Source organism: Poecilia reticulata, chromosome 20, assembly GCF_904066995.2.
Source record: "Poecilia reticulata chromosome 20, P_reticulata-male-v2, whole genome shotgun sequence".
Classification (NCBI taxonomy): Eukaryota; Metazoa; Chordata; class Actinopteri; order Cyprinodontiformes; family Poeciliidae; genus Poecilia; species Poecilia reticulata.
The window spans coordinates 136,562-163,035 of NC_088849.1; the positions used below are offsets into that span (position 1 = coordinate 136,562).

At 38.7% G+C, this 26,474-nt stretch overlaps 1 protein-coding gene across 1 annotated transcript; it reads right to left on the reverse strand.

Annotated features, from left to right (window-relative positions):
- Positions 1-1,469: 1,469 nt before the first annotated feature.
- On the reverse strand, positions 1,470-24,377 carry LOC145549480 (uncharacterized). The gene is made up of 4 exons (XM_081601998.1): positions 24,321-24,377; positions 22,301-22,400; positions 11,359-11,493; positions 1,470-1,763 (listed from the first exon to the last, which is right to left on the reverse strand). Exons 1-4 carry the CDS (start codon positions 24,353-24,355, stop codon positions 1,716-1,718), a joined length of 318 nt encoding a protein of 105 aa, XP_081458124.1. The 5' UTR covers positions 24,356-24,377; the 3' UTR covers positions 1,470-1,715.
- Between the last annotated feature and the right edge of the window lie 2,097 nt (positions 24,378-26,474).

Genomic DNA, 26,474 nt, shown 5'->3' on the forward strand with positions numbered 1-26,474 from the left:
CGATATCCACCAGACTCAGTTGCGCGATATGTCAGCTGTTTGGGATTCCCCTCTGTTCTGACATCACCGCGCTTTCTGATTGGCTACCTGTCACATTCAGCAGGTTGGATTCTTGTTCCCAGTCAGGGAAAACCCCACAGGCTGCGAGAAAAGGGCCAAGACAACCAAAATAGGGTATATTCAGTATTTAGTGGGAACCCCAACATGCAGAAGCCTTATCTGACTGTTCGTTTGGGGACCCCTGCTCTGAAGCCTCCACTGCCTGGGATGATCTCTGCAGGATCGTTTTCTCTGTGCTTGATAGATACTGGGTTCCAGCATTGAATGCCACACAAACGCAACGCGTTTCAGATCTGATCTATACAAGGCCCAACTGTCGCACACAATGCGACATACAAACTTATATTATGCCTACATCTTTTTTTTTTTAAGTTTCAACAAATTATACTAAATAATAAAGACAGGAAATCAAAGTCTACCCATGTGAGGAGAACACTGATTCCAAGGCTCAGGTGCTTTATCTGATATTTCCAGAGGACATGAAGTGATGTTTCCGTCATTTCTATTCTTTATGACAAACGTTTTGACTAGATTTAACTGCTTAACACTCCCAGTCTAGCGTAATGCTGAGAAAGAGCATGGAAGATGTCATAACAATAACTATCATATCTTTTTTACTCTGACGAAAATCTCTCAGTTTGTACTGCCATACAGCTGCAGGCGCTCCTGCAAGCATTAATAAGCAAGCACTGCACTGGTGGTAATATGATTCTGTAGCAAACTGCTTAGAACCAGATATGCCCTTTGGGTGGAGCCATTCCTGGTGGAGACATCTGGAAGCCTTCACCACAAAGGACAATATGAGAAACTCGTATTAATTGAGCTTGGTTCAACTAATATGAACTAATATGAACCAATATGAACCAAGCTCAAATCGGTTCATATTAGTTGAACCAACTCATCTTAATTTCCCTGTAAGATGATTTCTACAGGAAAATTTCTTCTCCAATTTGTGAATGGAAGAAGAGGAAAGTCTCAGTGATGCCAGTAGTCAGTATCAAGGTGTTCTGTTTTATGAGGTCTCTGTGTACTACATGTACTTTTTAAAGCAGTGACCTATAAGAAGCCAGGGTTTCTTTCACTGTGCGGAGTCACATGCAAGAAACCCAAGGACACGGCTATAAAGGCTGCATTCTAGTCACGCTTTTGAATGTTATCAATAACGTTGAGCACTTGCCAACCAAGACTGCAGTATGGCAATCATAGTTAATGTGTATGTTGGAGCCGAGCTCTTGTAGAGAGTATGTATAAATACATACGATGATGAGTAAGGAAAATTTACAGGTGCACGACCAGGTGCTGCGAAAACCCGGATCAACACGTCAACTATAGACCTATATTAAGCTGCTCCTCATGTAGGTGAGTGTATGCTAATGTTTCAAAATTGTAAGATGATTTTTACAGGGTAATCTTTTCTTTTTATTGATTTCAAATACAAATAGAAGGAATCGTTTAGAAAAAAAACAGTTAAATGTGAAACATAAAGCACTTAGTAATACTGATTATGTTTGTTTAACTAAAAAGTTGTATTTTTAAATACATCAAAACATGCCAAGAAGAAAACCTTGAAGTAACTAGCACTGCTTCTCCCATAGAAACAAGCATTTCTTCTCATTCAGAGAAACATAACATTGGGAGAAAAGGCAAAAATGTTGTCAATTGTTCTGTATGCTGTGGAGATCCTCCAGAGAAATGTACACCACCTGAAAAATGAAAAACAAAACATAAGCATTTTGTAACTTACAGTTGTTCAAACCAATAAAATACTCAGTTTGGTAGAGTTTAAATCCAGAGGGCTGTTCCACAAAAATAGGATTACAAAATCCAGGATAACAGATAAAGCCAGGTTTGACACCTTCGGTTCAACTGCACCCACTGGAGTATGCTAGTCATATTCTACGCAGCACATACAAACCAAGAGGTGGCGCCCTGGAGCCCACCGCATACACCAACCATAAAAGATAGTCCCTGTTGCTCAAGGTGGTTCCTGATCTCGAGTGAGAGTGCATATCCTTTGAGGTACCTAAATACGGGCAGGGAACCAATCATGGTGGGCCCGCTGCCTCAAAGAGTGAACCCACAAACTGGCTTTATCCCGCAGCTTGTCTAGCAAGGTTTAAGTAATTTAGGTGAATGCTCATCAAAAAATTTCTGCAGGAGGCCAATGAGATTGATCACAGGTTCATTGATGCTCGTCTAGACAAATTGCATACACCATACCTCAGAACCTCTTTCGATTGAGGATAATGAGGAATTGAAGCAGATCATGCAAAAGAAAAAACTGCTGCTACGATATTAATCAGTAGCAGATTGATTGAGTGCGTAATTAGTAAAAGGTCTTTCTGACAAACTAAAAAAGTGGTCTTCAGAAATACAATCGAACAGCAACAGAGTCCGTATGGGTCATTTTAAAATTAATAATGGTATTTTTTAACATTATAATGTCAAACTAATAGCACTATTTGACTGAATACCACTGTGATGAACTGGTAACCTGTTCAGGGTGTACCCTGCCTCTTGCCCATTAATTGCTGGAGATAGGCACCAGCATAAGAGTGTATGATGATGATGATGATGATGATGGATGGATGGAATACCAAAATGAGCTAGTGGTACTTTCATGCAAGGTGATTAAAAAAGATCAAAACAGACAAATAAGAATAAAGAATCACTGGCAAAACTCATTCTGATCTGTCAGTGCTTTACTAAGTCTGGCTGTTATATTGGTCTGCAGCAGGCTAGCTTCACAGAATAAATCACCATGGTAACTTATGTGTTACCTCTTCTGTAAAACTAAATTGAGGCTTAATTAAGCTTGGATATCCAGAAAATCACAGCTTAACCCTCCTGTCGTCCTCATTTTCTGTATACACCCTGTGTCCTCCGGGTCAAAATGACCCGTCTTCACTAAACCCCCAATATAAGCAGCTTAATTGAATTTTAAACACCAAATTTCATCTTGTATATTGTCATTCACCACAAAATGTGTGAATACTTGAGTTTTCCCTCTCCACTTGAATTTCTATAGCTTAAGAAAATAAAAAAATGTGCAAAAAGGAGTTTTGAATGCATTCTTCATCTCAGTGACTCATTTTCTTTTACTTTTCTCCAGTGAACAATTTAAGAGAATGTACAATACAAAAATATGAAAAATAACATAACCCATTCAAGTAATTGGCACATGTAGGGCAGTATGCAAGTGCACAGCCTTTGCAGATATATTTCTTACACCTGCAGCACACAGTATGTGTTTTACAGTCCTTCTTTTGAGGGCAGAACTGACATCTCTTCCTCTTACTTGGCTTAGCTGGGGAAGTGGCTGTGGTAGATGGATCCTCAGGTTGATCAGGAGCTGCTGCACTCTGAATAGCTTTCACAACTGCTGCTGAGGCTTCTGTGTGGGGGACATGCTTCCTTCTTTCAATGAGTGGAGTTACAAGTGCCTTTCCTAGCTGCTCCAGGAACACCCTCCTCTTGTTGTGCTTATGAGACATCCAGGTTGGGTTGATGTCTCTCCAAATCACAAAGGCATTGTAGGAGGACACATCAATGATGTTGTGGAAGATGACCAGGGGCCAGCGGGCGGTCATTCTTCTGCAGCTATATGTTCCAATCACCTTGTCTAGGTTGTCCACACCTCCTTTGTTGTGGTTGTATTCCAGGATGATGATTGGCTTCCTGTCCTCACGATCACTAATGTCGCCGTCTTTGTGCAGTGTGCTCAGAAGAACTACATTCTTGTTTTTCTTTGGGAGGTAGGAAACTAGAGTGGTGGTGGGCGTGAAGGCAAACTTTGAGGAGAAGACCTCTCTCTCCTTTGACGCAAGCAGTGCAGGTGGGAGCTCAGGCTTGTTCTTTCGAACTGTACCAACCATGGTGATCTTCCTCTTCAGGAGCTGCTGTCCGAGTTCATAAGAGGTGAAGAAATTGTCACATGTCACATTGTGACCCCTCAGTCCCTCTGTCACATCAAGCACAACTCGCATCCCCTGGTTCTTCTCTGGGCATCCACTGGTTGACTTCCCAGTATAGACTTGCATTTTCCAAGCATAGCTTGATTTGGCATCGCAAGCCACCCATGACTTGATCCCATATTTTGCTGGCTTGCTGGGCATATACTGCCGGAAAGGACAACGACCTTTGGACAAAAGACATTAGCATCAGTGATTAGTATCAGTGTCACAGAAAACAGTCAAAGAAATCAATAGTGAAAATCACTTTTATTACAAATATGAAAACAGATTACCTCTAAATGGAACCAGTTGCTCATCCACTGTTACATCAGGCCCTGGATTGTAGAGGTAGGGCAACCGCTCCACCCACTTGTCCCATACCTCTCTTATGGCTGCAAGTTTGTCTGTCACACGTCTTGCTGGTCTTGATTCACGGTCATCAAATCGTATCAGTCTTGAGTAGGTGTGAAAGAGTTTGAGTGGCATTGTGGCTCGGAAAATTGGCCTTCCACTCTCTGCATCCCATAGACTAGCTGCAGCCTCACCTCGGGACATGTATACACCTTATAACCTCTTGAAATATCAGGTGTTCTTCTGAAGTCTGCGAGAACACCACCTGATTTGCCTTGTTTACTTCTGCTACTGATTGATCTGAGACACAACTAAAACTTTGTTACATTTTGTGGTTTGGAAATAACTCTGTGACCTTGATTTCAACTCTATTTGCCTCACATGTCATTTTGACCCGAAGACCATCTTTGAACCTTTTTTTGTACAGCTTACATGGAAATGTGAATAAAAACAACATTTAACTTTTTCTATTGTATGGGCCAATCTAGGAAAAGTCTTAAAATCTCAAGTTAAAAAAATAACATTTAGGGGATTTTTGGGGGGGTTTTAACACAGTGGCGGGTCATTTTGACCCGAAGACAACAGGAGGGTTAATCTGCTGTCCTGGTTTTGTGAAATAGCCCACTGGTGACTACATTTAGTGCTCGAAAATCTGAATGCCTCGTTGTGAATTAAGTTTCGTAAAACAAAATGGCTGTGAATTTCTGCTTAGTACATGTGTAGATGGAAAAGTGCAGGGCCGTGCAGAGACCACTAAAGGGGCAGGTGCTCAAAAAAAAGGGCCCATCTAACCACATTCTAGGACAGAATATTAACAGCCTCTCAGCTTTCAGAGTTTAATAAACAATGATAAATTACAAAATTGTGAGATATACAATCAAAGCTAAGGAGAATCTCTATATAGAGCATAACACTATAAATATGTAAGATATTTCATTAGTAATTTCTTTCTGCAGGTCTATTTTGTTATAGGAAAGTTAAAATATTCAAACCCGCAATTTAGCAAGATATAAAAATCAGAGCTGGACCACCAGACATATTTTGTCTTTACAGAATTACACTATTAAAAATATAAACAAGGGCACAATGCAACCTTTTAGTGACTGTAATCTATAAAACAGAGCTGCCTGTTTGCTGCAGTGGAGATGAAGACGGTCCATTCAGGAAAGCAGAGCTGCAGCAAACTTTAAGGTGGAACTGCAGAAAAAAGAAAAAAGAATTGTTAATGCATGTCACCATGAGAAAAGCCTACTGAGTTTTGCTTAAAAAACCTGTTGTAACATTAAAATCACACATTTTTGTGTCATGCAAAACAAACTTATTTGCCCTTGTCATAAATCTTTTCTTGCTATTCTAAGGTTTTGTTTGTGAGTCAAAGTTTTGTTTGTGATTCTCACATGATGTCGTGAGCAGGAACTAAAATCACAACAAAATATTTCTGATGTGTGCAAATAAAAGTTTATGTTTGGCAAATAACTTTTTACGTTCACAAGACAAAAAATTGTTATTTAATTAAAGTTTTTTTTAAACAAAACAGTTTTTAGAAAGAAATCATTACAATTCCAAAAAGTTTTGATTACAATTTTATTTGACTAAACTGAGGTTAGTTTTTTTTTCCATTGAATAATTGGGGAAAAAATTAACTTCATCCTCTGTGAACCAGAAACTAAACTTAAAATCTGGTTGAGTTTTTTGTCCTTCATTAATGTCACTTTAATTACATTCATTATATCTATCATAGTAATTCAGGGTGAGTTATTTTTAATTCTAAATGAATATCCTTGTTGGACTTTTATTTAAGTGTTATTCTCCTTCAAGATACATTTACCTAACGCCAGAATAAATGCAATGTACATTATGCAGCAAAGGAAATTAGAAGATCTGACATATATCCATTATGGAGATGACAGGTTTTGGACGGGCGATGTGCCTTATTGCATAATATATACTGAAGAATGACTGATATCATTAAAGATACAAGGGAGAAGCTTTTAGTTATCTTGGTTTGCTAGCAAAGTCGTTAGCTAGCAGCTAGCTAACAGCACAACAACAACAGCCTAATGTCTGTATGATAAAAATACTGAATCGGTAGATAAGAACAGTTTCTCCTCACCAGTCTGTCTCCTCCCCTCAGTAGTTCTTCAGAGAAAGGCAGACGCAGAGGCCTGTCAGTGTCTGTTGTATTTCATTACCTCTCTGCTTAAACCGCGACTCCGAGCTGAAGCAGAAACGATACTTCAACGTTTCCGTCATCTGACAAGCAGCAAGTCTCCACTTTATTCACCAAAAACTGTTCTGTAATCTGGGACGTTCGCTACGATGAGCTCCAGTTAGCCGCCTTATCTCACTGCGCGAGAGGCAACTGCATCATGCGTCACAGGCTAAAGGTCAAAGGTAACAAGGTGACCAGAGGGCTTATTATGTTGTACAAAAAAATAATAATAATTTTAGTACATGTTATGTGTCACAAGAGGGCTTAGAAAATAATACCAAAAAAATAAATAAATAAATAAAAAAGAAAATTGACCAAAAGAGCACTTGGGGGCAAGGAGCAAAAGGGGCAGGTGCTCAAGCCCCCCCAGCACCCCACTCTGCACGTGCCTGGAAAAGTGGATATAGAAAGGCCATGGTGTGTCAAAGTTGTGCTTGTAAATTTGAATGTGTCGTTTTGTGCCTGAGGACAACAGAGAGAAGAAATCATAGCGACCTCTGGTCAGGCAGTGACTGCAAATGTAACCCACAAGGTTACATTTGCAGTCACTTGTATACCCTTAATAGTAGATAGTAGGTAAGAAGGGTTTTAAAAGTGTTTGACAAATATTAATTCAATATGTCATTTAGTCTTTTTGATATGTCTGTCAATTGTTCATTTACACTGTTAGTTACCAGTCGGGTCACAATCTACCAGTTTATTCAGTCCTTTGGGCTGGGACTCTCCATCCAGAAGGCCAGTCTGCTGTCTCTGCAGGTCAACAAAAAAACCTGACAACCTGACATCCCCATGCTATATGGGGATTTCTGCGTTCCAGCCACTCACAATGGAATCTTTCAATTTCCAAGTTTCTTCATCTAATTTTAGAAGATTTTCTAAAATTGCGGAAGCATCCAGTGAGCTGAGCTCTCAAGCATCAGAAAATTCTCAGCAGCACAATGAAAGGGGCGAGATAAACAGAGTTATTGGCTGAGGTGAATTCAGACTGCTTGGTTGTTCAAGCCATCATTAAAAGCAAACAGTAAAGGTGTATTGCACAGTTTTTAAATATTTTTAACACTTTTTACATATATTTATGAATATATTTATGAACTTATTTTTAACTTTATTACTCAAAAAAGTAATAAAGTTAAATCATTGTAAAATAAGGCATGAAATCTACATATTTATACTTTTTAATCTCATTGTAGAATAAGATATGAAATTAATATGTATTCATTCTTGCTTGTGTTTTTAACCCTGGATTGCATAAGCGTGTCAAGGATCAGTCCCTGGTCTCTATACATGTTGAGTCTGTGGTGCAGGGGTAGAGCTAAACCCACATCAGGAGGCCTTAGTAATCAACATGGCTGTCACAGGTTCGATTCCCAGCCTGATGACCTTTATCACATGTCTTCCCCCTCTTTTATTACCCAAACCACTCTGAAATAAGGCCACCAGAGCAAAACAAAAAAATTGTTCTCCAATGGTCCATGGTCCTCCAAACATCAGTTATCTCAAGTCTGAGTATTTGTTCATCTGGTTGAGGAGAGGATTTCCTTAGAGTGTTGGTGAGGGCCTCAAACCATCTAAATTATTATTAAAGCAGCAATATATAACTTTTATAAAAAATATGTATATATTTTTACATATTTGTTGAAACTGTCACTATGTCGTGACAGTAAGGTATGAGACAGATAATCTTTGAAAAACTTGAGGTCCTCTGCTTTCTCCCAGTGCTAACTAGAAACAACCAGTCAGATCCTGGAGGCGGGTCTTAGCCCTGTCAATCACAATATTGTGTGCAATGCTGGATTTTCTGATCATAGGCACGTTTTGCTATACGAATGGCTACTTGGTTTAGGTCGGCTCTGGTTGGCTTGAGCACCTCTGCACTTAATTGCAGCATTTTGTGCCTTTAGCACGTCTTGTGACTAGATATTTGCCTTTATTATCTCATGCTAAAGGCATCAAATGCTATGATGCTAAGAAATCCAGGTGTCTGGTTTGTCCCTGGGCTGCACAGTGGTGCAGTTGGTAGAGCTGTTGCTTTGCAGCAAGAAGGTTCTGGGTTCCATTCCCGGCCCCGGTCTTTCTGCATGGACTTTGTATGTTCTCCCTGTGCATGGTGGGTTTTCTCCAGGTACTCTGGTCCAAAAACATGATTATCAGGTTAATTGGTCTCTCCAAATTGCCCCTAGGTGTGAGTGTGTGTGTGCATGGTTGTGTGTCCTGTGTGTCTCTGTGTTGCCCTGCGACAGACTGGTGACCTGTCCAGGTGACCCCGCCTCTCGCCCAGAACATTAGCTGGAGAGGCACCAGCAACCCTCCTGACCCCACTGAGGGACAAGGTGTTAGAAAATGGATGTATGGTTTGTCCCTCTGGTGTGGTGATGGCCATTCTAGGTGGTACATGTCCATGAAGAGACGTATCTAAAACTATTATAATTGGCAAAATGTTTATGTTGATGATGTTAATGAGTCGTATAATATGTTTTTGGAAATATTTGAAATAATTCATAATTATTATTGTCCCCTTAAAGAATATAAACAAACATCCAAAAATAGATTGACTCCCTGGATGACAAAGAGTTTGGAGAAAAACAAGTTATATAAGAATTTCATTAAGTGCCCAACTCAGGAAAAAGAAGACAAACATAAAAAATATAAAAATAAGTTAGCAACAGTGCTGAGGAAACAAAAACAGAATTATTATGATAAGCTACTGCAAAAATACAGCAATGATATTAAGGGTACTTGGAATACAATTGATAGTATTATTAAAAATAATAGAGATTTTCCAATATGTATTAAACATAACATGACATAACTGAGGATATTGTTGAAGTCTTTAATAAGTACTTTGTTAATATTGGTCGTAATTTAGTAAATGAATTGCCCAAGGTTAGAGATGGAAAATATAATTATAAATTTGATAATATTGATAATATCAATACAATGTTTGTGGGAATAGTGAATGAAAGTGATATAATAGACATAGTTAAAACATTTAAAAATAAGAAATCCAAAGATTGTAATGATCTTGATATGGCTATTGTGAAAGAGGTCATTTATAGTATTACTAAACCTCTCACTTATATTTGTAACAGATCATTTTTAACTGGAACTTTTCCTGACAAAATTAAGATAGCAAAGGTTTTTCCAATCAATAAAAGTGATGACAAGCAAATATGAACAGATTACAGGCCGATATCATTGCTACCGTAATTTTCAAAAATTTTGGAAAAATTATTCATAAAAAGGTTGGACTCCTTTCTTAATAAAAATAATATATTGAATGAGCAGCAGCACGGCTTCAGGAACAACAGCTCCACAACTTTAGCTGGGATGGATGGATGGATGGATGGATGGATGGATGGATGGATGGATGGATGGATGTTGACACTATTGACCATGCAAAACTGTTAGGCAAATATGAACTGTATGGCCTACGGGGGGTTGCATATCAGTGGTTAAAGAGTTATTTGAATAACAGATTACAATATGTACAAATTAACAACACAAAGTCACAGACTGAAATAGTTAAACGTGGTGTTCCTCAAGGCTCAGTCTTAAGACCTAAATTATTTATACTTTACTTAAATTATATTTCCAAAAAGTATCCAATATTTTGAAGTTTATAATGTTTGCTGATAATACAAATATGGCTGAAATAATAAAAACAGTAGAGAAAGTAGCTGAGTTAAAAACATGGTTTGATTATAATAAGTTGTCATTAAATGAAGGACAAACTAAATCTATGGTATTCTCTGGTAATCAGATCCATAAGAATGTAAAGTTATGCATACATGGAGTTGAAATAGAGTTTATGAGACAAATTTTAGGAATTATTATAGACAATAAACTTGGTTGGAAGCCTCACATAGAATATATTAGAAATAAAGTTGCAAAAACTATTGGAATATTGTTTAAAATAAAAGATTTAGTAAATGTTAAAGGCCTGCATATTATATATTCCTCTTTGGTTTTGCCTTATTTGTCTTATTGTTCAGAAATCTGGGGAAATGCAAGTAAAAGAAACATTGATGTATTAATAAGTTGCAAAAAAAGCTATAAGGCTTATTAATAACTGATGGACTCTTCTTTCAAAGTAATATATTAAAATTTAAAGATATTGTTTATTATAAAAATACTGGAAATAATGTATAAAGCATTGAACAAAAGTCTACCTTCTGGCATTCAGAAATTATTTAAGAGAGAATAAATATAATTTGCGAGGTTTGTTTATATTTCAGTGTGCAGGGTGTGCTGTGGTGGTGCAGGGGTTAAGCACAACCCACATATGAAGGCCTTAGTCCTCGCTGCGGCCGTCACCGGTTTGATTCCCGGCCTGGTGACCCTAGCCGCATGTCTTCCCCTTGTCTCAATACCCACTTTCCTGTCAATTAACTATCAAATAAAGGCCACTAGAGCCAATAAAACCTTTAAAAAAATATATATATGAATGTGAAAAAGAGAAAAGTTTAGATGTGTTTCAGTTATTGGTGTGAAACTGCGGAATCAATTGAATGATGATTTTAAGTTATGTCCTTTCTCGGTGAGCTTCAAAAGAGCTCTAAAATGTAAAATGATAACATCTTACACTGTTATGTAGATTTACAAATGGGTTGTGAAAGATATGTTGGTAGGTTGTTATAAAATATGATGGGCAAGAATAAGTTTGGCTTCAGCCCATTCCTGTTTTGGTAAATTATGGGTGTGTTTATTGTTCTTTTTTTGTTTCCTGTGTTTAATGTGGACAATTTACCATAACTGACTGACTGATTGATTGATAAAACTCACATGATTGTGCTCAGGGTTGGGGTAGTCACAGATGTCTTTCGGAAAAACAGAGCGCATTAAAAATTTCACTTCTTCAGGGTAAACATAGGTGGGCTGGAAGTGGTTCTCCTCGTTAACACCAACCCCATGAAAGACCTGAAGCAGAAAAAGATGATGGAAAGCACAAAAGCAAAAATTATTATTAAATATTAATTTATATATAAACTTACATAACATTTATTAAGTAAATATTATACAATTTATTGGAGATTACATTTTTTTATTTCTATTTATATACGTTATGTTTACTGCTTAGTTTATGGTTTGATAAGAAATGATTGCATTTAACATTTTACTCTTTCGGCTGCACAGTGGTGCAGTTGGTAGAGCTGTTGCCTTGCAGCAAGAAGGTTCTGGGTTCGATTCCCAGCCTGGGGTCTTTCTGCATGGAGTCTCCATGTTCTCCCTGTGCATGGTGGGTTTTCTCCAGGTACTCCGGTTTCCTCCCACAGTCCAAAAACATGACTGTCAGATTAATTGGTCTCTCCAAATTGCCCCTAGGTGTGAGTGTGTGTGTGCATGGTTGTGTGTCCTGTGTGTCTCTGTGTTGCCCTGCGACAGACTGGCGACCTGTCCAGGGTGACCCCGCCTCTCGCCCGAAACGTTGGCTGGAGATGGGCACCAGCACCTCCCGACCCCACTGAGGGAAAAAGGGTGCAAGAAAATGGATGGATTTTACTCTTTCTTCAACCTTTATTTAAACAGAATAAAACTTCTTGACATCAAAGATCTCCTTTACATGAGTGTCCTGACAAATTAATGAAACACCCTCACGAGTTCTTGTGAAGCGATATAGTGACCTGCAGTACAATCACCACTAATGGGGGGTGGCAGGAGGTCCTGAAATCCTCATTTCACCAAACCTACGGGGAAATTTTACTGCCATAAGTCGAGAGCGCACATTTTGAGTCTGAAAGCAGGACTTCATGTTATTTGTACTCAAAACTTCTGCTCTCTTTCAAATATTCACTGTTTTCTCTCGTACCTTCATCCTTGCGCACAAAACTTCTCTCTGCCCGCTTGCAAATTCTTTTCTGCTCTCTCTAAACAAAAAAGTACCATTGTCTGGCAACCGTCTCAGCCAGTAGAATGAAAGTGTTATACGGGTTACGTTTGTTTCCTTCTATTGATTGTAGTGGAACCCATATGGTAGCACCTGCTTTTCTGCGCCATCCACTGGATGCAGGGAGAAACAATGTCAACTTTCCATGGCGCTGAAACAGTCTCATAATTTACAAATGCACAAATCAAGATTCACAAACGCACAGAATGAAATCAACAAAAACATAAGATGCAGAAATGCACAGGACGAGATTCACACTTGTATTTTTGATGCAAACACAAATATTTCTTGACTTACAAGCTGCTTCTGGCCTAAGGATGGGTGAATTTTGAGACTCGACTGATTGATGTGCCGTGTTTGAAGGTTGCTCTCAGCAGCTGCTTTAACTTGAAGCTCCCAGTCACTACCAGACCTGCAGGACTTTCACCAGGACTTGGTGATGGCTCTGACCTCCAGAAGTTCTGGTTTGGACTGGTGTAGGGTCGCGTGTCATCTTCTAGTCAGTCTCTCTTCTAAAATAAAATCACTTAAAATTTGTTACTTCTGAAGCTCATTGATGCTCAAGCATTACTACATCTGCTGAGATTTTTTTCTTTTTTGTGGAGAATGACTTCCTGAATGACTAATAGCTGAATCACTTCCTCAGTGTAGTCAGGTTCTCCAGAGTTCTACTAAAGTCCTCATTATTGTCCGCATATTTTCAAGTTATTTCAGTCTATTCTGTTAATTTGTTCCTTCCCTGAAATCATCTAAAACCTTTAAAAAATTACTCTTATTAAATTATGAGTAATTCTGAGTAATTTTATAATAAGTATAGCACTTATTATTTTATTATTTTCTTCTGATCCAGATATTTCCATTTCGTGTCCAAGATACTAAAATCCTTGTGCTGTTTTGGTTTCTGAGGTTAAAAATAATTTTTTAGGTCATCCAGAGGTCACCATGCACCCATCTTGCTCGAAAACAAACCAAAGCAGCTATTTCTTACTAGTTAGTGCAGGTTTGTGCTGTTAAAACTGTCGTTTGTGCAGCTTTCGTTTTTGAGATATTATAGGTTCAAATGACATCACCAGTCCCACATCTTGCTTATTTTAATAATAGAAAATTCTCTTCTATAGCTTCCAAATCAAGTGCCCTAAACTGACTCAAAGTTCGTGGGAAGCTGTTCTAGACTGGAGAAATGATGCACACCCATTTTTCCCCATTTTAGATTTACAGTTTTTTCACAATTACATTTTTTGATGTAATTTTTATATTTAGGAAGCACGATTGGTTTCTAATAGCTTACATGTCCCACTGACAAGGAATAAAATGTTTAAATAAAATGTTTAAATTGAATAAAAATCAATGTGCCTCATCTTCATAGTCTAGTAGAACAATTTCACACGGATTTAGTGTAAATGGGTCACATGACCCAGAAGCTTTAGAAAAAATTCAATTTTGACACAAAAAGGCGAAAATATAAAAAATGTTAAAATGGAATAAAAATGAGTGTGCCTCATCCATATGGATGAGTAGAAAAACTTCACACTGATTTTGAGTTAATAGGTCACATGACTTGGAAGCTATTGAAGAAAAAACTACTTTTTAATGTTAAAATTATTCAAAATATTGAATATGACTTAAAAAATTAATAGTCTGTAAATAGGAAAGACATCTATTTGCATTTGTTTCTTAGGAGTGTTTGGTTCCCAAGTAACCCTCCAAGCCCTTGAAGTGGGAGCTAGAGAACGGCTGACTGAAATTAGCTTTCATAAACCAGATCAACCTTGATGTAAACGTTGCTTACTCCTCGGAGTGCAAATATCTGATATCCAACTTGAAAACAACTTCACTGCGATAACAGCTCAAGCCTGCACAAACACTTTGGTTTGTTTTGGAACAAGATGGGGGGAATGGTGACCTCTGGATGACCTAAACATTTTTTTCATATCTCAGAAACCAGAACAGCACAAACGAAAAGTTTAACAGCACAGACCTGCACTAACGGAGCACTGACCACTCAACCACTATTTGCTGAAATTTTTCACGTGGGTAGGGTGTCAGCTTCTCTCAGCTGTGAACGGAGGGAAGAATGCTGTAGTCGAAAATAAATGTCATGTCTTCTCAGTCTCAACAAATGGGTGGCAGGGCGCATGGTGGCGGTACATAGCTGGTAGATGTTTCTGTGTGTGATGAAGGAAGGTGTCAAATCCCATCACTAACATTGACACACACGTTATAAATGGCTGGGTGAGGTGAGCGTTCATCTATTAAATTGACTGAAGATGAATACATAAACTAAAACTGAAGAATAGACATTTTTTATAAGCGTATTTGTGAGCCTGGCTCTTTACTATTAAGTTGAATATAATTGCTAACTACTAAATTGAGTGAAGATGAATACTAAAATGTGATTTTAGAAAAATTCAAACCACCACATATGGTTTGTGGTTCTGCATTGGATAAAATGACTTCGACAGACTCATACAGCAAGTACGACTTCTAAAGTAACAATAATTAAATAGTTGTAGTTTCAAGATAAAACTTTGTATTCAGTACAGTAAGGGGATTTTACTTAAGATTTCCTAAAAATAAAAAATAAATAAAAAAAGAAAACACTTGCATATTTGAAATCCTGGGAATCTCATTTTATTGATAAATGCTTAAATTTAGCTTTCATAATGAAACTTTGAAACTAAATTTTAATGGTGAGTAAAAAAAACAGGGCTTATGTACTGTAAGCACACAACAAATACATTTTAAATCAAGAAGGGTTATTTTAAGACAGTCTACAATTAATTTGAAAACTCATAAAAAGTTGGGAAATAATACTAAATTGTACAACTATGGCTTATTTTACCATCAGATCTACTGAAGATTAGGGTATCTAAGTTGGACATATCAAGATGAACTATTTGAAAAAAGTCAAAAATCTTGCAAAAACATTTTAACAAACAAGTACATCATAAAAATGATATATCAAGATATGTTTTTTAAATTCAAGTCCGCTTAGAAAAAAAAGGGGGAGGGGATTTGTTACAATATGATACAGTATGTCAACTCTGCTATGGACAGCATAGAAGATCTTGCTGAGACATTAGTCCTCTGATCCTGGAAATGTTCTTCAGGTGATTTAAGGCTGAATTTGTAACTGTCTTTATGTGGCTATGAAGGTTGGGGTCAGAGTTCATCATTACATCCTCATGTGGTAGGTGTGACCATTTCTCTACTGATGCTGAATGGAAGTATGCCCAAATAGAAAAAAGGCCCTTGTGATCATTTTTTCCCCATGTCTGAATGGGAAGAAATTCATGGTCATAGCAGTTCACAAGCCACCATTGGCTATACTTAGACTAAAGTCAGCTGTCCCAACACTTGCTGCCCTAATGATGCAATGCTGGGCTCTTATTCTAAAGACATATTATTATGATATTGGCACTTAAGCCTTATTTCATTGGCAGACGAGAGCTGTCAGCAGAACAAGGATCTGTTCTTTTGGGGCAATGAGTTATTATCCCACCAGGTTACGGACAGAAAGTACTGAAAGACCTGCATCATGAACATCCAGGCATCTGTCGTATGAAATGTCTCGCCCTCATTTACCTGTGATGGTCAGGGTGTGATGGTGACATACAAGAACAGGTCCAAAGCTGCCAAATCTGTCAAGCTGTAAAAACGTTGCCAGTGGTCACACCACTTCACCGATGGAAATGAGCTGAAAGAGTGTGGCAACAGATTCAGATTGATTTAGGTGAAAAAGACAAGCACTATGTCTTAGTGACTAAGGTTGGAAGTTCTCCTGATGCCATGCATCACATCACAACATATCATTGAAATTTTTAGAAGCTTATTTTCGTCCTATGGATTGACAGAAGAACTAGTTTCAGACAATGGACCTCAACTGGTGTCAAAAGAATTCAATCAGTTCTTGGAGTTAAATGGAATCCGGCACACAGCTGTTCCTGCACATCACCATGCATCAAACGGAGCAGCAAACAGGTCAGTAAAAATCCTGAAATGATCCCTGATGAAAAATGTGCTAGAAGCAGATGGAAAGGCCTCATTGCCACTCAGTCATGAACTGGACAACTATCTTATTATTATTATTATTATTGTAACGCACTTCACACTGTGACAAGTTGTCCACCAGCAGTTATTCCTGAAATGCCAGGGTCCTCGTATATAAAACATGCATGCGCACGAAAAATGTGTTATGCACAAGTTGGCATATGTATTGTTAAGAAAATATATTTAAAATAAGCTAGTTTTAAAATTTAACATGACTTGATTGAAATAGCCTAATTATAGTTTTAAAATTATAACTTATTTTAGCCTATTGATCTTTATCTTACTGTAGTTAAGGCAGATTGTTTGCCAAGATCTCTGATCTGCTGTTTGTCTGTCTGGAAAACAATCAGTAGGAAGTTCCAGCTTTTCACACTGATCTGTGGAGGCCATAAACCAGCAGGAGTTTGGAGAAGCTCTTCTTAGACAAGGGGAGCAAATAGCTTTAGAGAGGGTCAGAGACGGGTCCTGGTTGGATGAGCAAAGATTCACCTTATTTCAATAAATTAAAGAAAGAGAGATAAAACTTTACACACAGAGTAACAAATCAGATTTGCGCTTGCAATTCTCCAAAGACGTCTTTGCTGTCTGTCGTTTCCTTTTCTCAGGTAAATTCATGTGTTTGTGCTTTGAGGTTTCTGATGTTGTGTGATGAGCTTTTCTGGTGATAGTCTGAATCTGTCTTGAATAAATGCTGATTATTGTGACGCTGTCATCTCTGTGTTCTCAGTCTTTGCTCACAGCATCTTCTGAATCCGGGAATAGAGAGGATATAACGAGTCAAAAGGTTTTTAAAGTTTTAGAATAATTTTTCCTCTCTTAATAGTATCAAAAATTAACGTGGCATGAAAGTTTGCGTAAACGTTTTACCTGTCGTGAAAAGGTGCAGCAGCCACACAAAATTTTTGTGGACAATAAACTACAAAGCGCCAAAACTCACCTAAATACACTGAAATCTGAATCCGTTCAGTGTTATTTCGAACAAGAAGCATCAAACCCATTCCAATGTTTGTTTTTATAATTTTAATATTTTATTATTTAAACTTAAACAATGAAACTGAACTGTATTTATCTTCAGACAATAACATAACACACACACAAAATAAAGGAACACCTCACTCGAATGTAAATAGTAAATTTGATCATTTCTAAGGTGATCAAGGCAGGGGCACTGCCACAAATCTTGGGCCCCCTGACAAAAAATTTGTTTCGGCCCCCCCGACCTGCTGCTGTTGCAATTTTTTGAGTCTATTTGACCCATAAAAAGCATCACAATTTTAAAGGCTTGCATCTGCCTTGCTTTCTTTGGTTCAATACTGATAATTAGCACAATATTTACTGCTCATGAATTTACATCCAACAGTCCATTTCCAGTATGCAAGTAGGTTGCTTAAATTTTTTCTATTACCGTATTTTCCGCACTATAAGGCGCACCTAAAAACCTTCAATTTCCTCAAAAGCTGACAGTGCGCCTTATAATCCGGTGCGCCTTATATATGGACCAATATTGAGCCACAACAGGTTGAGCAACTACGGTAAGCATCCGACTTCACTTTCGCCCGTAGAAGAAGAAGCGCGCGGTGCATGCTGGGATATTTGTCAGAGCGCTGGTTTGTAATCTATTAATAAAGTTTGACTGACCTATCTACCTACCGACCTGATAATCAGGTTGTCTGCAGGTCATTTAGCACCACGTTCTCCACCAACATGCTGTGCGCGAACGGAGAAGGGTGACCATCGTCTGGCCCCGCCCCGGCCCAGTGGCGGAAGGCTCTCCTCGCCGACCGGAGTGGGACTGTTTTGTTGACATTCCCTTTAGTTCAGCTCCATCTAGTGGATGCATAACGCAACTCCAGCCTCTACTGTAGCGTCTATTCTATGCGCCTTATAATGCGGTGCCCCTTTTATGTGAAAAAAGTATTAAAGTAGGCCATTTACTGAAGTTGCGCCTTATAGTGCAGAAAATACGGTATTTTTAGATACTGAAATGTCTCCCCATGAGCAACGGTCAAAAGCAACGTGCAACTACACATGAAGCAATCCAGACTTCTCAAAAATGCTATGTAGTTGCATTTTATTCAAGCTGCAGTACATAACTTTAATAAAAATATGTGTTCTCCATATTTGTTAAAGCTGTCACCATGTCAGACATATAATCTGTGAAAACAATCAATCTCCTCCATCTCCTTCCTGAATTACTATTACTGGTTAAAGTAATGCACCGTTCTGACCAAAACAACCAATCAGAACCAGGAGGAGGGTCTTTGCGCTGTAAATTAGACTCATTCACTCACTGCTAAATGTGCTAATGGTGGAGAAACAACTTATCATTACAGGAAACCGTTTATCTGCCTCATTGGTAGCTAAGCTAACTAAACTGAGCATTCAGTTTAAATCTGCACAGCTCTGTGCTATGCTAGCTGCATCATGGCACAAATCGAGGGGGAGGAAGGATGAGCAGCACCACATGAGATTGTGATTGACAGCACTAAAACTCTCCTGCCACTCACTGGTTGTTTCTAGCACTGGGAGAAAGCAGAGGAAATAGATTTTTCACAGATTACCTCTCATACCATACTGTCACAACATAATGACAGTTTTGAAAAATATGTGAAAAATTTTTTTGATAAAAGTTACATACTGCAGCTTTAATTTCACTCAGGAGAGGACGGGTCAGGAGGGACGTGGGTTAGAGCTGCTGCTGACTGACTCATCTGTTGTTAAGTGGTAAAAGGTACAAGGGACAAGTTAAATATATGAATATGTTGGTCATTTTTTCCTTAATTCATTAAATGCTAGTGAAATGGAGGCAAACATTAGTTTGTAGCTATGCTAATTATGCTAAATGGTTGATAATCTCACACAGTCTACCCACCTCTCGGAGAAAAACTGGGTTATAAATTAACACTCTTGCCTTTCTCTCTCTCTCTCTCTCCATTTTTTGTTTTTGAAAACCTGATTTTATAACTTTTATTAGCAGCATAGTAGCATAGTAACCGTCACAGTTGCCGCTGTATTCAGCTGCAGCTTCTACTGACTGAATGAACCACTTCATGCAGATCCAGGGGGGTTCAGGGCAAAAACGGATGTGTGTTTTTTGGTCTGGGAGGGGTAACATTACATTTTTACTGCTAAAAACAATCTTTGAAAATACAATATGACTAATTTTGTATTTGACAGGACCCCAATTTTTTTTATTTTATGTCTATGAACAAAATATTAATAATTAAATTGTGGAGGGCCCCCTGCTGGTCAGGGATTCGTCATCACTTTTCGCCCCTTTACCGCGCCCCTGGATCAAGGGGTGTAGACAATCACACATGTATAAGTAGCTGCTCCAAGGTGTGCAGAGTAATTATGGAACGCTTTGGTTCTGATGGAAAACATTGCACATTTTAAATAAAATCTTAAATTATTATATATTTTATTTAAAAGATGCCTACCAAGGCACCATTTACATCCGTGGTCCCCAAACTAAGGCCTGCGGGCCGGATCCGACCCTCCTCCACATTTGGTCCGGCCCCCTGAACAATACCAGAGAGCATTCAGATTTTTTTTCATATACCGTATTTTCCGGCCTATAAGCCATTTATATGTGGAATTTTCTTCAACCACCAGGGGGCTCTTTAGCAGGAAGTGAATCATTTGAAGTCAAAATTGGAAATAAAAGAAGAAAGCGCCCATTAAAACAGAATTAGGTTTTAATAGGGAATTGAAATTTGAGAATGTTGTTGATCAGTTAAATAGCATTGAGGGGGAAAAGAAGATTTTTCGTTTTTTTAAATAATACTGGGATCATTATGAGAATTTGAGGTATAGATATTAGGATCCAGTAGATGGCAGTAGTGCAACAATAATGGATGCAAGCTGCTGTTGTAATCTAAAGAAGAAGAAGAAGATGAAGAAGAAGAAGCCCATTTTCAGTTAGCACATGCTAGTAGCAACACGAACGATCAGCACTTTTACTGTTACAGTTACCGTTCGGAAACTACCATAATCAGTTCAGTTAAATCTAAACTTGGCAACTTTTTATTTTTCAACCGTAATAAATGTGATATTCCTGTTATGACTCAAATGTTGGGTGTCCGCCCCCCTCTGCTGCTGTTTCATCGCTGTGGAAAACCTGGAGCGGCAGAGATATCTGCGGCTCCATGTGTATGTTTACTGGTTTAAAAAAAACCCAAAAAAAACTTTGGGGTTGTGGCTTATAGTCCAGTGCGGCTCATAGTTCGGAAAATACGGACTACAATCCTTCCTGGATTTTTTTCTGTGAAGAACCCAGAGAGGGTTATTTGATTGTGCTTTCTGGAAAACAATAATTTTTTTTTACATTTAGGCACTCCAGCAATCGTCACACTTTTTCTGTTACAAACTGACTCCGGCCCCCACCAGAGAAGGGAAACGTTATGTGGCCCTCACAGGAAACAGTTTGGGGACCCCTGGTTTACATGGTTATTGGGACACAGAGTGGCAGTCTTCCAGGTATTTACACTAACTTATGTATCTATGGGTGGCGACAGGTGTGGATGAACAGCTGCACTGTATTTTATGCAAATTGAGATGTATAAAGGAAAGGCGAGCAGGCATGGGCATCTGAAGTTTTGTACATCTGAATTTTTTTGTGCGCTGCACTTTTCTAAATTTGTCCGCACACCAATTTTTAGTGGAAGCTGCCTACATTTTCATATATGAGGCCCCAGATCTGAACTTGTTCAAGATCAACGCGTTCTGAAGTCTGAACTCACCCAACACATTGAACAAAAACGGTCTGAGCAGAAGAATCATCATGATCACAGAGTCGCACCTGTGATCATGTATGTATTTTCGTAAGGAGAGACTGCTCATATCCAAAATTTCAGAGGACTAAAGTAGACTCATGGAACAGTTCTGAAGGAACTGGGAAGTGTTGCTTTTCTGATACAAGGACAGAGTACACACACAATGCATGTTGACCACATGTTATCATGGAGACAAACTGTGGATGAACCTCCAGTTATATTAAGAGGAGATACCAGAAGCGATCATGGACTGTGTTGTTCCAGAGATAACATCAAGTCCAATGGGAAACCTAACATCACAACCACTACCTGATGAATTACCTGAGCAGACAACAGAAGAACCACCAGTATCAATGTCCGAAACAAACCAAAGCCCATCTGTGAAACACATGTAGCCTGATAGGCATCAGGCACTTCCAAAGACACTGAATCTTTTAAGATGTACAGAATATGACTTAGTTTACTACTAGCTGATTTTGGAGGTGATATAACACTGAATGATGTCTCCATTTACTAAATTATCTAGTACTGGCAGTAGAATGTTTTTTTTCCAAATGATTACTTATTTTGACATCTAAAAGAATGGAATGTAATACAGTGGTATGTTTCCCCCTAGTAGTAAGAAATACAGATGTACCAGTTCCATGGATAGCTCAAGGTAGCCCAACTTATTAATGTAACATCTCTAGGACTGGCAATAAAACAAAGGAATTGGAGTTATGTTCTGCTGTTCACAATTAAAGCACACATGCATATTTCCCTGTTTGATTATTTCTAAGACACTAGCTAAGAATATCACAATATATATTTTCAACATAGCTCAATTAATTTAATTCAACATTGAGTTCACTGTGTAGAGTGTGTAGGAGGGTGTATAGCAGTCAATCCAGGGATGACATTCATTGTCCTTTGTGCTGATTAGCTGTGAAATGTTCTACTATACAACAATATTAATACATGTAATAGATCCAGGTAAGAAGGGCTCCAATAATAATAAAAAAGCTCATCCACTGACTAGTTTCCTCTGCAGGAGACGGTAGACTTTCTTGCGCCGAGCATGGTCACTTCTGAGGCGTTCAGCAGTGTGGAGAAGAGACGCTAGCCACACAGGAAGTCTGAACAAAGAGATAAAATTATACAATTTAACTGGATTAAGAGTAATTGTTGGTTTATGATGAATAATTGTCATGAATCTTGTTGAATATATCAACTACACAATTTTGCTCATCTTGAAAAAAAACTTATTCATTCATCTAAAATTCTTACAATGATAATCAAGTTTGCCAACATTGAAATAGCAATGACCTGTTTGCAGAGTTTTGGTCAGGTTTCAAAGCTCACCATAGTAATGACAGGACACTGCTGCAAGTCACAAATAATATTCTCTTGGCTTCAGATAATGCATTTGATTGATTGATTGATTGATTGATTGATTGATTGATTGATTGATTGATTGATTGATTGAAAACCAGAACAGATACAATCAATCACATTTAATTTGCATAGCACATTTCAGCAGCAAGGCATTTCAAACTGCTTTACATCATAAAAACAAAAACACAAAGTCATGCAACATAGAATCAAAACATAACAGTAAGTCAAGTGCCATCATTAAATTCTTAATTGATTACATTTCAAATACAACTCTAAACAGGTGGGTTTTTAGTTGAGATTTAAAGGAAGTCAGTGTTTCAGCTGTTTTAGTTTTCTGGAAGTTTGTTCCAGATTTGTGGTGCATAGAAGCTGAATGCTGCTTCTCCTTGTTTGGTTCTGGTTCTGGGGATGCAGAGCAGAACCAGAACCAGAACCTGAGGGGTCTGGAAGGTTGATACAACAATAACAGATCTTTAATGTATTGTGGTTCTAAACCGTTCAGTGATTTATAAACTAACATCAGTATTTTAAAGTCTATTCTCTGAGCTACAGGGAGCCAGTGTAGGGACTTTAAAACTGGTGTTATGTGGTCTGACTTCCTGGTTTTAGTGAGAACCCGAGCAGCAGCTTCTGGATCAGCTGCAGCTGGAGGATTGATTTATTAGTCAGACCTGTGAAGACGCTGTTGCAGTAATCAATGCAGCTAAAGATAAACGCATGGATGAGTTTCTCTAGATCGTGCTGAGACACCAGTCCTCTAATCCTGGAGATGTTCTTCAGGTGATAGAAGGCCGACTTTGTGACTGTCTTAATGTGGCTCTGAAGGTTCAGGTCAGAGTCCATCACTACTCCCAGGTTTCAGGCTGATCGCTGGTTTTTAGTTGTAATAACTGAAGCTGTGCATTGATTCTAGTTCTGTAACTCTATATCGCTCCTCTTTAGGTCCAAAGATGATAACTTCAGTTTTGTTTCTGTTCAGCTGGAGAAAGTTTTGGCACATCCACACATTGATCTGTTCTAAGCATCTATTCAGTGATTGGATGGGTTCAGAGTCACCTGGTGACATCATAATGTAGATCTCATAGTCAATCACAATATTCTCTTAGAAAAACTTGAACATGTTGTAGGTATCAAAGGAACTTCACTAACCTGGTTTAAATCTTCTATGACCAACAGATTCCGGTCTATTCCAGGGTTACTTGTGGAGTAACAGTGCTTGGGTCAGTTCTTTTATACATATGATTCCAATTGGTAAAATCATCAAACATGGGATCATTTCTGAAAATGTTATGCTAATGTAAACACTTAAACTCTGCATCATTAACATGATGCAGAGTTTAAGAGCTAAACATGATTGATATATTTTCTACCTTTGACAAAAGCAAGTTTAAGTCTATCAAAGCAATGCAGCCAGTTTTGCTAGTTTTGATTTACAAGGCATAACGAGGCAGCGTATTATAAAAGTAATATACAAAGTAAAAACTAGAAAACTGTGGTCTTATATTTATTGTTATTGTCAGTTTCTGACATTAAAATGTTTATTTTGATGCAATGTGAAATCTTAGTTGAAAAATCAAAGACCTACAATGCTGAACACTCAAAATAACTCAAAGTTCTGACAGGACTTATTCTGGATAGCAGGTTAAATGTGATAAACTTACCCAAATGAGAGGCAGAGATCAACATAAACATCCATCAGAAGGTCAATAAACAGCAACAACACTGCAAAAACAAAAAATCTTACCAATTATTTTTTCTGTAGTTTCTAGTAAAAATATCTTAGAACATTTGAGTGAAGCAGATTAATTTTCTCATAACATGGGAAAAATGTCTTGTTATAAGTGAGATAACCTGCCAATGGAACAAGAGATTAGACAGACAGACAGACCGCTCCCATTCATTCAAACAATAAAATGAAAGACCCATTGTATTAAGAAGTATAAATAAATAAATAAATAAATAAATAAATAAATAAATAAAGCAACACCAAAAGAGGAGACCAAAGCAACAACAGTGTTAGGAGACATAATCTGCTAGTTTTTAAATCAATGTTCTGGAACCAGTCTCCTTGAGAGGGTTGGACATACTTCCACTCTGGAGTTGCCCACGGTGAGAGGTGCCGGGCAGGAGTGGGCATACTTGTTGCCCCCCCATCTCGGCGCCTGTACGTTAGGGTGAACGAGAGTGTAGCCTCCCTCCGTCTACGGGTGGGGGGACGGGTTCTGACTGTTTGTGTTTACACAACAAATGGCAGTTCAGATTACCCTCCCTTCTTGGAGTCCTTAGAGGGGGTACAGGAGAGCACCCCTCCTGGGGACTCCCTTGTCCTGCTGGGGGACTTCAACGCTCACATGGGCAATGACAGTGAGACCTGGAGGAGTGTAGGACTTAGATTAAAAAGGACTTAGATTAAACAAGGACTACTGGCAAGACGTTCACTGGACTCAGTTGAAATGTAATTTGACTTTGGTTTTGCATTTGACAAAAAGAAATGCAGAATTCATTGAAGGAACAGTTTGCACTGCTAGTTGTTTTTTTTTACAGTTTGGCTCTATTAAATGCATATTTAAGATATTTAATATAAAAAAATCTATGTCCTAAGGAAAAGAAAAAAAAAATTATAAAATGTTTGGATTTGTTTGATTCAACCGAACACAGAGTTAAATTATTTAATGCTTGAATTCAGGGTTAAAATTGTGAAAGAAATGTATGTCTAAGGTTAAAAATAGAATTGGTCAGTAAGATAAATAATTAACTTTAAATCAAATATCTAAATGTTTGTTAAAATTTTTGTATGCTTTTTGTAGGTTTTTCACCTCTTCATTGATTCACACTCACTGGTGAAAATAAAAAGGTTTGAGTGAAATCCTGAAGTCTCTTCAAGTCCTCATTTTCAAGTGTGGGAAGCCATGAAATTATAGAACAGTTGACAGTGGTTATCGGAGCTGTGGCCACAAGGTGCCTGTCTCAGCGGCAACCTTTGACCCCGTTGGTGGACACCTTTGGTGAGAGAGTCCTATCTGGCCTTTTTGGCCTGTGGGACCCCTGAAGCCACTGATGGGCACATGGCTCGGGTGGTTGCTGAGGCAAAAACTTGAGCGTGGGATGAGTTTGAAGAGGCCATGGAGAAAGACTTATGTACGACTTTGAGGAGATTCTGGTCCACCATCCGGCGTCTCAGGAGGGGGAAGCAGTGCAGCACCAACACTGTTTATAGTGGGGATAGTGTGCTGCTGACCTTGACTCGGGACATTGTGGGTGGAATACTTTGAAGACAAGGTCGCTGAGGTGGTTAAAAAGCTCCTCGGTGGCAGGGCCCTGGGGGTGGATGAGATCCGCCTGGAGTTCCTTAAGGCTCTGGATGTTGTAGGGTTCTGTTGGCTGACACTACTCTGTGGCATTGCATGGACATTTGGGGCAGTTCCCCTGGATTGGCAGACTGGGGTGCTGGTCCCCCTGTTCAAAAAGGGGTTCTCCGGGAGTATGGGGTACCGGGCCCTTTGATACAGATTGTAAGGTATGACTGGTGTCAGAGTCTGGTCCGCATTGCCGGTAGTAAGTCGGGCTCGTTTCCAGTGAGGGTTGGACTCCGCCAAGGCTGCCCTTTGTCACCGATTCTGTTCATTACTTTCATGGACAGAATTTCTAGGTGCAGCCGAGGTGTTGAGGGGATCCGTTTTGATGGCCTTAGGATCGCATCTCTGCCTTTTGTGGATGATGTTGTCCTGTTGGCTTCATCAGGTCGTGATCTGCAGCTCTCGCTGAAGTGGTTTGTGAAGCAGCCAGAATGAGGCTCAGTGCCTCCAAATCCGAGG

Bases quoted from the DNA above. Each gene is read 5' to 3' on its own strand.
- LOC145549480 (XM_081601998.1), bottom strand. From the start codon at position 24,355: ATGGATGTTTATGTTGATCTCTGCCTCTCATTTGG. The intron at 22,401-24,320 runs GTAAGTTTATCA...CTCTTTGTTCAG, and splicing joins GATCTCTGCCTCTCATTTGG to ACTTCCTGTGTGGCTAGCGT. The intron at 1,764-11,358 runs GTGAGTTTTATC...TTCATTTTTCAG, and splicing joins CCAACCCTGAGCACAATCAT to GTGGTGTACATTTCTCTGGA.